The sequence below is a fragment of the Miniopterus natalensis genome, chromosome 15 (assembly GCF_054644295.1).
Source record: "Miniopterus natalensis isolate mMinNat1 chromosome 15, mMinNat1.hap1, whole genome shotgun sequence".
Classification (NCBI taxonomy): Eukaryota; Metazoa; Chordata; class Mammalia; order Chiroptera; family Miniopteridae; genus Miniopterus; species Miniopterus natalensis.
Genome location: NC_142095.1, coordinates 3,921,965 through 3,935,361, shown reverse-complemented (window position 1 = coordinate 3,935,361; position 13,397 = coordinate 3,921,965). Strand labels below are relative to the sequence as shown.

Sequence of the window (13,397 nt, the reverse complement as noted above, 5' to 3'; positions counted from 1 at the left end):
AACAGAGATACACTCGCAAGTCATAAGAAGACCTCCACTGAAAGTCACAAATAGTATCTACACAACACAGAAATGAGTTATAGTAGTTTGAGTTGAAAACCTAACAGTAGCATAGTTTCAATGGCTTTTCTCACACCCCCATAGACAGTCTTCAGTACTTACCTCTAGGGACTTGAGCAGGGGCACAGACTCAATGAAGGTCTCAAACGTCTTCCGCTTCCGTGCATTGTTCTTCACTATGATTCTTCTAAACGTCGACCGGTCCTATGGAGAGGGGGTGAAAATCTCAGTGAGTGCCTATGCGATAGAACGTCTGCGGGTTAACTAACTGGGCCACTACAAACACTGGGACTGTGAAAGGCACTAAGTCTGGTACTTTAATCTGAGTCAGCCAGAGCCAGACTCTCACGAGCAGCTGCTTGCTGTGCGGTGCGCAACTGGGCCACCTATAGGTGGTAAATAGAATATAAAGGGAAAAACTCCCAGTCAAACATCTGAGAGCTTCCGGTCTGTCACTGCTCAGTGTGAAAAGATGCACCTTAAGAAAAAGGAGATAAAACAATCAGATGGTTTTTGCCCTCAAGGATTTTACAATCTCAGTGAGGACACAATACAAAATACATAGGGATAAATATAAATTTGTCTGGGACCTGAAGGAGGGGTAGAATTTAAATTAAGAGAGACAGGAGGAAACTCAAGATGGAAAGCAGGCATAAGAAAGGTACCTTGAGTCCAGCAAGTCATGGATTCAGACTCAGGAGACAGTTAACCAGAGCTATAGCCAGGCACTTCTCAGATGCGTGGGGAGGGACATGCAGCCAGGAGAATGTTGATTGGTTTTAGACTTCTAAATGTTTACACAGTTATTTGTACCTAAGTTAATTGTAGTTTTCTTCTACCTCAGGCTGTCAGTAATGAAAAAATAATTTTTTGGAGGGAGGGGGTTACAGTAATGACATCCTAAAGGCTGGCAGGATGAAAAAACGGCAAGAAGCTGAAGGCATGTTAAGCTTGTAGGTTTGCTATTTTAGCATTCTTGATGATGGGGTAGGTGTAGGTAGAGAAAACACATAAAAGACAACTAAATCGAGATGTCTAAATGGGTTTCACCAGCTCATGTTCCATTAAGGACAGAATTCCCAGGCACTATCCCATGCAATGTTTCATCTGCCTTACAAAAGAAGTCACCTACTGCACCCTACACACCTAGTGTGAACCATGGCAGACTGCTACCCTCCCTCCCTAAACTGCTGTACACATAACATCTGCCCTCCAACATTTTGCCAGATTCTGCCCCATTTTCTTCATCTGTCTGCTTGAGAAGAGCCACTCAGTCTCTGAATGCTATAATGGGCTGCATTATATGCCACTACTTTTTTGAAGTCCAAGGTTAGAAATGTATCACTTAAAATGTTACTGTTATACTTTGGAATATTACTGCAATGTAATATTCCAGCCTGGGCAACATTGATGCATTTTATAACAGAATTTATTTTCTCCCTATTATTTATTGACCTATCCTTGAGTTTTCCAACCACTGAGTCCCCAAAGTGTGTGATCTATTCTGAAGTCATTCTATCACTCATCTCTCAGGAGCATTCTTATTTTCTTAAATCATAGTAAAGTGCTGTATATGTCTTTAAAATGTGATTTCATTTGAGGAAATACGTTAATCCTATGGTATACATTCAATTCTGCTTTTAAGGTCAATAGAAACAAATTACTATAGATGTCAATGCTTTAAAAGTAAAATATGGAATTTGTACAAGAGAATGACTATTTTGTTTAAGAGAGTCATATATTTTGAAGGAAGGTGGGTCATGTACAATAAAGGATAGGAATCACAGCCGTGCTATGCCTAAGACATTTTAGGAACGTTCTCTTTCCCAAAATCTGGCCATCAGCCTTTCTAGTCATTTAATCTACTAGATATTGGCATGGGCCAAGACACAAGTGGATGCCTGAACAGAAAGAAGAGAGTCCTGGGACAGCTAGAGATGCAAAACACTGTAGGCAGAGCTTTCAATGACTTATTTTTCTAGGCTGTCTCTTGTATAGAGTTATCCCCCCCCCCTTTCTACTTGTCTCATGAAAACATAAACACAAAATGCAGTAAGAGCTGACACAATCGCTTCTCAGCCTTTTGGCTAAGATCAAGTAGTGAAGACTTGACGTGGCTGAAAGGTCATAAGACCCAGTCATTGCTCTGTAATTTGGAGTAAATGGTTTGCTGACAAATCATTTAAGAGAAATGGAAAAATACACTGGTATAAGACCTTCCACAATGTCTTTCAGATAACTGGCTATAGAATACAGTGTTCATCAACAGCCCAAGGACAGAGGCCCAGGAGTAAAGGAAATTAATACTCTGCCCTGCAAGGGGAACCACTTCTCTAACTTACCAGTCCCCAAAGGGCGCCTTCTGAGGTGGCAACAATGGTGGCAGCTCTTGGAGTGTTGTACATCAGAGCTAGTTCTCCAAAACTTCCACGGTTGTCATATTGACCAACAGTGCGGGTTTGATCATCTTTTGTTACTAAAATATTATAAGTTCCCCTGAAAGTATAACAAGAAACAATTTCATTGATAATTCTAACAATAAACTCAAGAACTGGCAGGCAGTGCACAAACAGAAGGTACATAAGACAGAAAGGTTGTTTCGGAGATTCCCAGCAGACGTTTGCATTTTGACTTTGCATTCTGTGACCTTGCTAAACTTAATTATTAGTTCTAATAGTTTTTTTGTAGCACTGTCGGGATTTTTCAGAGGGTCATTTCATCTACAAACAGTTTCATTCCTCCTTCCCAATTTATGTGCCCACCTGCCCGCACTCCCTCCACATTCGCCTTTCCTTCTTTTTCCTTTGCCTAGTGCACTGGCCAGGGCCTACAGACAATATTAAACAGACGTGGTGAGAGCAGAAATCCTTGTCTTGTTCTCAATCTTACAGGAAAAACATTCACTCTTTCACCATTAAGTATGATGGTTAGCTGTAGATTTCTAAAAATGCCTTTAATCAGGTTGGAGAAAAGTCCCTTCTGTTTCTAGTTTGCAGAGTTTTTGATCAAGAAAAGGTGTTGAATTTTGTCAAATGCTTTTCCTGCAGATATTGAAATGATTGTATGGGTTTTCTTTTGTAGTCTGTTGAAAACTAGGATGTAGAACTGATTAAAATAAAATAAAATAAAAATTTCTCTGTTGATTGATGATAATTGTAAAATAAAAATATTTAGAACTGACAAGCATTTGGAGAAATAAGCTCTCTCAATATACCACTGAGGCACATGGAAATGTTTTAAAGTTTCTGAAAGACAATTAACAACATATAGCAAATTCTTTAAAGAGATCCTTTGGCATAGCAATTCCATTTCTAGTCAGGATTCTAAAAAAGATAATCAAAGACACTGAAAAATATCTAACGAGCCCGGCCGGGCGTGGCTCACAGGCTGAGCATCGACCTAGGATCCAGGAGATCAAGGTTCGATTCCCAGTCAGGGACATGCCCGGGTTGAGGGCTCGATCCCCAATGACTCTCTCATCATTGGTGCTTCTCTCTCTCTCTCCCTCTCCTTTCCTCTCTCTGAAATCAATAAAGATATATATATATATAAATATATATCTAACTATACGAGTGTTCACCAGGTAATATTTATAACAGCAAAAACTACAATTTAACCGGCTAACCATCGGGTATAGGCCAAATACTGGTCTATATTCACATCATACAGTCAATATAAATGATGTCATAGAATAATACTGCATCCCATGGCAAACTACTTAAACTAGATTTTTAAATCAGGCCACACAACAATGTATGACACAACAAAGAAGTATATATATATAAATGTGATAAAGAGTCAGCTCCATTTTTGGTGTCTGACTGTCAGTTCTCAAGCCCTACCCCTCCAGTCCACCTCCCTCTTCCCTCTCACATCTGGGGACGCTGAGAAGAAAGCCTTCGTGCCAGCCCATACATAGGAGCACCCTCACCCCAGCCCCGTCTTCTAAACACCGTGAAATTCCAAGCCAGTCACCTGTCCCCCGAGTCATTTTTGGACCTCTTGGGAGCTTGCCTTGCTATCCCTAAAAAGCCTCACTATGTGAGTAAGAAACCTTTTGCATCTGAACCAAATCTGGGATAATGGATTTTACCTCAACAGTAAAAGGTAGAAAAAAATAAAAAAAGAAAAGAAAAGGAAGCCTACACTCTGGTAATGAAATTATGGCTAAATTACTTTGGTTCCTGTTTTTAATTGTCTAAATTTCCTATAAAGAGCCTCCACTTGTCTAATAAAATCACTACGTAGCGTATGTTACACAAGAAGCAGAGACTAAAAGCGATCATTCAAGTATCAGTTACGTGGCACTGACCCTGCTCTTCAGGGAGCTCGCCAATCAGTAGGGAGGTTGACCTGAACTAGACCTGGTGGACAAGACAAAAGTAATGAGGCCATGAATGGTAAACAGAATTCACCTCCGTGCTTTTGGTCTCTCCTCCAGGAGACACCAGCTACTTCATTCTGGGAATGACAAAGTATTTCGGATGTCCGGAGAGTCTTCCTAACCTCTCTCACTCAGGTCCTCTTCCAAATGATGGAACACATCTTTATCACTGCTGTTAGCACCATCTTATGTAATAATTATCTATTTAAGGGTCTGTCTCTCCAACAGGTGAGGTTTTTGAGGTCAGGAACCATATCTTTTTACTTGAATGATAGTCTTTCCAATTTGTCAACAACTACTCTCGTGGCATACAAAAGGGGATCCCTCTCATTTATACAGGTAACGAATCATTCCCTTTGTAGGCAAGCATTTCAATCTTTAAGCTATGGATATGTGCAGGTGGGCGCTTATTTCCCAAACTACAGGTGCCTAATGGGATTCCTGAGTTGGTAGGAGAGAATACATGGCAAGGGGGAAAGGTGGCTGTTAGAGGTGGTAATATAACTTAGAAAGTATTACTTCTAATATCGGAACTCTTTAAGTAAAACATTTTTTCTAACTATAACACTGTCTCAGATATCAAGAACCCAAAGGTTATCCAAGGAGTGAGAACCTTTTCTGTTCAAGAATCTGAATGAGCAGCCCTGGTTGGTGCAGCCCAGTTGGCTAGGTGTCTAGTCCCTTGCACTGAAAAGTTACTGGTTCTATTCCCAGTTAGGGCGCATGCCACGGCCGTGGGCTCCATAACCCTGTAGGGGGTGTGCAGGAGGCAGCCGATCAATGTTATGCTCTCACATCAATGTTTCCCTCTTTTCCCTTCCTTTCTCTCTAAAAATCAATGAACTATTCTTTTTGTTTTTTTTAATATATCTTTATTGATTTCAGAGAAAGGAAGGGAGAGGGAGAGAGAGACATCAATGATGAAAGACTGGTCATCGATCGGCTGCCTCTTGCACGCCCCTGACTGGGGATTGAGCCTGCAACCTGGGCATGTGGCCTGACTGGGAATCGAACCACGATCTCCTGGATTCTAGGTCGATGCTCAACCTCTGAGCCACACCCGGCTAGGCAATGAACTATTCTTTTTCTTTTCTTTTTTTAATGTATCTTTATTGATTTCAGGGAGAGGAAAAGAGAGGGAGAGATAGAAACATCAATGATGAGAGAGTCACACCCCCGACTGGGGACCGAGCCCGCAACCCAGGCATGTGCCCTGACCAGGAATTGAACCCTGATAGCCTGGGTCCCAGGTCAACACTCAACCACTGAGCCACGCCCAGCTGGGCAAATGAACTCTTCTTTAAAAAACAAAACACCAGAAGGTGGCAGGTTTGGTTCTGGTCAGGGCACACACCCAGGTTGCAGATTCGATCCCCAGTTGGGCATAAACGGGAGGCGACCGATCGGTGTTTATCCCTCACATTGATGTTTCTCTGTTGCTCTCTCCACGATACACTAAAAAAATAAAATAAAACAATATAAAAGATTCTGAATGGGCAAAGGCTTGACAAGAAAGGGAACCAAATGAATCTGGTGCAGCTACTTGATGGAGATTTAATAACTAAGGAAATCAGGGAAACAACTGGAAAAATTTGAATAAGTCTGTACAGTAGATGACAGTACTGCATAAATGTTCATTTCTGACACTTATAATTGTTCTGTGCTTATGTAAAAGAACACCCTATTTTTAGGAAATACACAATGAAGTATTCAGTGGTAAAAGGGCATTATACTTGCAACTTACTCTCAAACAATTAACAAAGCAAATGTGGTAAAACATCAACCTGGGGAACCCAGGTTTATGAAAATTTTTTGTACTATCTATGTAACATTTCTATAACTCTGAAATTACTTCAAAAGAAAAAATTGAAAAATAAAGTTATTGGGTAGGGAAACATCTTATTGATCTTAAACTCTGATGAGAGTGTTCCTTTCAGGACTGAGAGGGGTCATGAGGAGTCCCCCAGATGATAATAACAGCTCCAGAAGTTAGGACACACTAAGGCAAGCAAGTCAAACCCACATATTTCATGTTTTCCAACATGGCTTCTACCTGGAACACAGCCAGAAAGGGCCGGAAGTTGAGGCAGTGTACTCATGTGTAAAATGAGGCTGGGATTGAAAGATCCGGATAATAACATAGCATCACAGCTATTCTTCAGGAAATCAATTCCCTTGAACACTGGCAAATAACATATTTAAAAAGCACATCTTGCATAATTGTAAAGGAGACTTTCTAGTGTAGACAGTGGCAACCCAAGTATGGGATGTACTGAAGACTCCAGACAGCAGTAGGTAGAGAGGGACAGGCTGTGGACAGAGATAGGCAAGCTTTAAGAAGCTTGTTCGTCTGCCTAAGTCCTCTCTAAGCCAAATAAACATAGCTTAGGTGACCTGAATCCTGCAAAGCTCCATCTCCTACCGTTCTATGACATAAAAGTTGTCTCCATCATCTCCTTGGTCAATAACATGCTCATCAACTTTGACTATCTTTTCAAACATGGCATCAAGGACTTCAGAAAGCTGTTCCTGCAGGGTACACACAAGGAGAAAAGATAGCTTTTACATCTGCTGGGGAAAAATCCCAACTACAGTTATCTGTTTGTGGCTACATAGTTGAAGTCTACAAATCAGACTATTGCCCATATTCAAGCAAAAACCTAAGGGCTATCTGAAACAAGTGCTTTCCTGTGACCATTCAGCTTTGTACCTCCATGTACACAGCATAGTTGCAAAGTTTTTTGAGGCAGTATTGCTTTGAAAAAGGGTTAATTTAAGCAAAAATAGGTATCTAAATCATTTTCTCAGCCACACCCACATGACTGTCACTTGTCCTGATAGTTCCACTATGTCATGTATAAAATCATATGATGTCACCTTCTTATAGGTGTTAATTTAACAGATCATCGGGTCTAAGGGGCTGGGATGGTGTTAGAAGTTATCTTTTGGAGTAGCACAATTGCTCTGACTAGCCAAGTACATCACTTCATCTCTCTGAGCCTGTTTTTTCATATGTGTAAAACTGCTTAATAGTTTCTAGCCTGGCCAGCACTGCTCAGTGGTTGAGCACTGACCCATGAACCAGGAGATCACCGTTCGATTCTCGGTGAGGGCATATGGCTGGTTGCAGGGGGCAGCCAATTGATGTTTAGCTTTCAAATCAATGTTTCTCTCTCTCCCTTCTCTTTCTAAAAATCAATAAAAATCTTTTAAAAATAAAATGAACTGCCTAAAATAAGATGGGTTAATGTAGGAGCCAACAAACAGCTGCCTGTGTTATAATGTTTTATTGGAACACTGTCACACCCTTTCACTTATGTATTATCTATGGCTGCTTTCCTGCTACAATAACAGGGTTGAATAGTTGTGATGGAAATATTTACTATCTGGTTCTTTAAGGAAAAATTTTGCTGAGGGATGGGTAGATGGTATATAACATGGCAAGCAGAGTAAATGTTAATCAAAGCAGTTAATAAATGTGTGGTCCATAAAATTCTTTCAACTTTGTTGTATTAAATATTTTCATGATAAAAATGTTAGAAAAATATAATTAAATCTGAAAATTCAGTTATCATTTTTCAGCACTAAAATGGTATTCTCCAACAAAACTCTGAATATTAAATTGACATAGCAATTTCCCTTAGAACATCTGATGGTATTAAGTTTACAAGGGATTTTAGTAATAGTAGATAAAGGTGCAATTCCCCTTTCCATTGATACAGATGGGTTTCCCAGAGAAAACAGCTGACACAGACCAGTATTTCTCACAACCAGTCTTTTCTTGAGCTCATGGTCCTTGTTTTTTAATTCAGTTTGAGACTAATAAAACTCGGATTAATGTTCAAGATTCTTCAGGAGGTAGTCCCTGCTGTCTATCTCCACAAAGGGAGGGAAGACAAACCCACGCAGCGATCCCTATGCTGGGGCCCTATAGACACACACCACTCTGTGTGTGCCCCATGCCTGAGGTCCTCATTGAGAAGTAATTCCAATAGCTGCCCCACACCTAAGGTCTGAGAAGCAGTCATACACTTCCAGTGTGTTACCTGAGATTGATGAAGAGAACTCCACACTGGTATCTTTGGAGAAATTATCCTGCAGCATGAATTCAGACCCTTTAAACTAAGCCAGGGTCATGCAAACCTGATCATTTCCTTTTTACATGACCAAGCTGCATGCATGATCCTCAAATGGTACTGTCTTGGAGGAAGTGTCAAAGCAATTCTGAGAAATACTAAAAGTAATCTGAAAAGCTCATTATGATTATGGTGCTCAACACAATGCAAACATATGTAAGAAAGACAAATCTAAAGTTTTATGCCTCACATGGCTGTGGCTAAGACACTAAAAACTGTTTAAATGACAAACAGGAGAAAAGCTAAAAGACAAAAATATTTTAAAAATCAATGTTACCTGATCAAGACTTTTGAAAAGGAGAATATCTTTGCAAGATTCCTGAAGTCTGCATCTCTGTTCATCAGTTTTAGGATGAATCACCTGCCAATACAAATAAGGCCAAGGAAATTTTAAATTCTATTTTAAAATCTTAATTTATTTACAAATTGGTATATCTCTCTCCTAAAGAGTGGGAAATATTAAGAGCATGTTTACTATCATTTTAATTCTATACAAATACCAAGCAGTGCCCTGATCACGAAGGGTACTATGACAGGGGGTGAAGAGAACCCACCCTGGAGCCACCCACTGGTGGCTGCCAGCAAGTCAGCGACCCCCGGGGAGCCTTGGAGTCCTCACTGGTAAGGCAGAGGGTTATAGATTTGTTCATTCAACAAATATTAGGCATCTTTTAGGTGCCAGGCATTGTCCTACCTCTGAGGACATAGCAGCAAACACACAGACAAAAGCATCTGCTCTCATATTCAATAAATATATAAAAATATGTTGAAGAGTGATAAGGCTAAGGAGAAAAACAAAGGGGAGGGTGATAAAAAGCATGTGTGTGTGTGTGTGTGTGCGCGCGTGTGTGTGTGTGTCCAGAGGCACATCACTGAGAAGGTGACATCTGGGTAAAGATCTCAAGGGAGGACAACCTGAAGGAGTGAGCCATACCTATCTGCGTGGGAAGAGCACCTCAAGCAAGGGGAACAGCAAGTAAAACAAGGCCCTGGGAAATAACCAGGAGACAGGTATGATGATGCGAGCAAGGGGGACAGGTCAGGAGACACCAGGTGGAGGTTGGGTAAGGGTGATGCCCAAATGACAGGGGGCACTGTAGGTCACAGAACCGGAACTTTTCTCCAGTGACATGGGGACAATTTGAGGGTTGTGACTGAGGGGAAAAAAGGGATCTAATGTTTTTAAAGGCTCACACTGGCTGCTGAGTAAAGACCAGCCTTGAGGGAAGACAGGGTGAAAGCCAGGAAGCTACTATCATTATTCCAGTGCCAGTAGCAAGAGAGGTGTTGAGAAGTAGTGGAATTTTGGTTATTTTCTAAAGACTGAGCCCACTGGGTTTGCTTAAAAATTAAATGTGGGCATGAAAAAATGTGAGAAGCAGAGGGTGACCCTAAAATTTTGGGCCTGAGCAACTGGAAGGGTGGTGCTGCCATGAATTGAGTTGAAAAAGACTGGAGGTAAGAAGGATGTTTAAAAGGAGATAGATAATCAGGAATTCATGTTAAGTTTGAGTTCTCTATTGAAATCTAAGCAGAGATGGAAAGTAAACAATGGCTATACAGGCTAGAGTTCAAACATTAACAAATAATAATAATAACAATAATAATTAGTAGTAGTGGTGATATCTGTAAAATTAGAGTTGCCATACAGATTAAACGAGTTAATACATGCAGTGTTTAAAACAGTACCGGGCATTTAGCAGATGCTCAAAACTATTACAATTATTATATTCAATAAATATTTATTGGACTAAAAAATAATTATTGCTAGTACTGCTATTATAACTGAGAGATCCATCAAGCTCCTTCCTAAGTATTGTCTTCACCCTAAAAAGAAAGGTACATCACTTAACCTAACTGGAAATAACAGATATCAAAAGTGTTAAGCATTTTGCCCCAGCCAAGCAGCTCCGTTGGCTGGAGCGTTGTCCTGTGCACCAAAAGGCTGGAGCGTTGTGGGTTCTAATCCCTGGTGAGGCACGTACAAGAGGTAATCAGTAGATGTTCCTCTCACATCAGTGTTTCTCTCCTCTCCATCCCTTTCTCTCCAAAAATCAGTAAAAACACATCCTTTGGGTGAGGATCAAAAATAAAGTGTTAAGCATTTTGAATCTGTGATACGAAAAAGTTAGTAAAAACCAATTTACCTTTTTTTATTGGTTGTTTTAGAGAGAGAGAAGAAGTGAGAGAGATGAGAGAGAGAAACATCAATTTTCTGTTCCACTTATTTGTGCACTCATTGGTCGATTCTTGTATGTGCCCCAAACAGGGATCGAACCCACAACCCTGGCGTATCGGGACGACACTCTACCTGGCCGGGTGATTTAACTCTTAAAAGTCATCGGGAATATTACGATATCCAGAATATAAATATTTTAAAATCTACATGTCTATTATATTCGCACAGTGGTAGCATTTTATTATTAGAATACTTCAGAAATCTTTCACAAGCTATTTATTTTAAGGCATACTTGAAAGATCATTAAAGTTTCTTCTATAACATCTTTTAAAAATGATGCTTCATATTTGTTTTTATAGGCTACTTTGTTAACTGTATAAGAATTAAAAAACCCAAGTGTCTTAAAAGTGCCCAAGTCAACACAGTCCTGCTACAACCACTGTTAACATCTGGAATATATCCTTCCAGATGTAATTGTATGAATAAGTAAATAAATAGTACAAATAAATGGACAGATTGCTATTACAACACTGTAATGGTCTCCATCTGTACATCCTTAGGAAGGATCCAACTGTTTGTTAAGAATGAATTCCCCTTTGGGTAACTGCCGAATCAGTGGTCCTGACTACGTTTAAGGCTTTGACAGTTAGAGCGAGGCACCCCTTCTTACCAATACCTCAGCCAACCCTGCTTGCTTTCTTCTTTTTTCAATCTTATTTTTCCAATTACAGTTTACATTCAATATTATTTTGTATTAGTTTCCGGTGTATAATTCTTCATAATAGGTGTCAACATGTTAGATAAAAAATGCCATCTTGTTGAGATTTTGTGTTTAATTATCAGCAGGGTTAGAGCTGGTGTGCAGAGGAGCAGGGGAGTGAGTGGGGAATAAACCAGTTCTACTTAGTACCCTTTGCTGCACTTCTTACCCTTGGATCAGTATCTTCCTCTTCATCATCAGGGTTATAGGCCTCAGCACAAACTAAATTTGTAGAGAAAAAAATAAAGAGAAAGATGAATAAAACAGATGTGTGCTTTTACTATGAAAATAGAAAATGAACACAATTTCCTTTTATTCACTACTTGCTGAAGCTGTAATGATTTTCTAAATCCCTCCTTTCAATTTCCAAATGTATTAAGTACCTACTAACACCAGGCATTCTGTTAGGCACGAAGAGCCAGCTCTCCAGGGATTGGTAGTTCCAAATAGGAGAGAGATGATAAAATACAGAGTGGGGCAAAAGTAGGTTTACAGTTGTTCATACGGAAAATAATACAATAATTAATAATAATACAAGAATAAACTATGTGTTTCACATACTAAGAACTGTAAACCCACTAAATCCTATGGTAGTGGCAAGGACAAGCAAGGAGGTTCTGTTTCTAAACTAATGGAATACCTGAGAAATGGTGAATCCCAGCATGTCCTGTAGACAGAACTCCCTTCCCTGCCCAGCCTATACTACTTTACTTGTGTGGGTCACACCTTCTGTGTTGTAATGCCATCAATATTCTGCCCGTCTAACAGAAACCCAGTATCCTTAAATAGAGAAAAATTAGGGAGAAGAAAATAAGAGGACACCAACATTCTAGTCCCTAAAACAGCAGCAGGTGATATTCTGCAGAGAGGGCTGCCCAGCCCCTGCCTGGTTCAGGCTCTGGGAAGGTGAGCCAGGGAAGTGATAGTGGGATGCAGGTAATGACTTATTATCTTTCTCCAAGCCATCCCTGTTTCCACAAGGTGAAATCAGGGTGCGTTTATCTCAGATCTGTCCTAAAGACTAAGGCAGACACCTTCCTGAGTTCCTAGACATTATTGCTGCCACTCCTTTGCATCTTCATAGGTATTTTGGGAGGAGACTGAGGAAGCTGCATTGAGGGCAGCTAACCAGTCACCATGTTGAACTGCAAACCTCTTGGTTCTTTGTGCTCTTAATTTGTCATTATCAGCCCAGTTTCCTAAACTAGGAAGTCACCATGACCTCCTTCCTTCTCCTCTTATCCAATGAACACATCAAATTCTACTCCAGAAATATTCGCATATTTCACCTTCATTCCATCTACTCCAACTGCTACTCCTTAGTTCACGACTTCAAAATGTCTTCTTAGAAAAATGCATTTTAAAAGCCCTTCATTTTGGAGATAGATGGGTACATGGGTATTATCATACTAACTTTCTCTAGTTTTGCATTTGTATGAAAATTTTAATTAAAAAAAATTAAAATAATAATAAGCCTTCAATGATGAGACAGGACTTTACTGACAATGACACAACAGGCATTAGCCTATTTCCAAGCTTGCTTTTCCTCTGATTTTAGAGGAAAATACTTTAGCGACTTAGCTCATTTTTATATTTTTAAAATATACCTTTATTGATTTCAGAGAGAGGAAAGGAGAAGGAGAGAGAGAGAGATAGAAACATCAATGATGAGAGAGCCATTGATCGAGCCCACAACCCGGGCATGTGCCCTGACCAGGAATCGAACCCCAATCACCTGGATCCTAGGTCAATGCTCAACCGCTGAGCCACGCCCGGCCAGGCTCATTTTTATATTTTTAGACATTAATGTAACTGAGGCAGCAAATGTTACAGTCTTTAAGTCTCACAGTACAGAACTATGATTTAAACAAAAGTAGT

At 40.1% G+C, this 13,397-nt stretch overlaps 1 protein-coding gene across 1 annotated transcript in view; it reads right to left on the bottom strand.

The window, feature by feature from the left end:
- PRKAR2A (protein kinase cAMP-dependent type II regulatory subunit alpha) overlaps positions 1 to 13,397 on the bottom strand; it is a 41,841-nt gene that overhangs the window by 12,775 nt on the left and 15,669 nt on the right. Inside the window, exons 3-7 of the mRNA XM_087824765.1 lie at positions 11,689 to 11,741; positions 8,858 to 8,941; positions 6,867 to 6,973; positions 2,403 to 2,556; positions 163 to 264 (exon numbers count right to left, since the gene is read on the bottom strand). Coding sequence (XP_087680891.1) covers positions 163 to 264; positions 2,403 to 2,556; positions 6,867 to 6,973; positions 8,858 to 8,941; positions 11,689 to 11,741 — 500 coding nt within the window. The remainder of the gene's footprint in view (positions 1 to 162; positions 265 to 2,402; positions 2,557 to 6,866; positions 6,974 to 8,857; positions 8,942 to 11,688; positions 11,742 to 13,397) is intronic.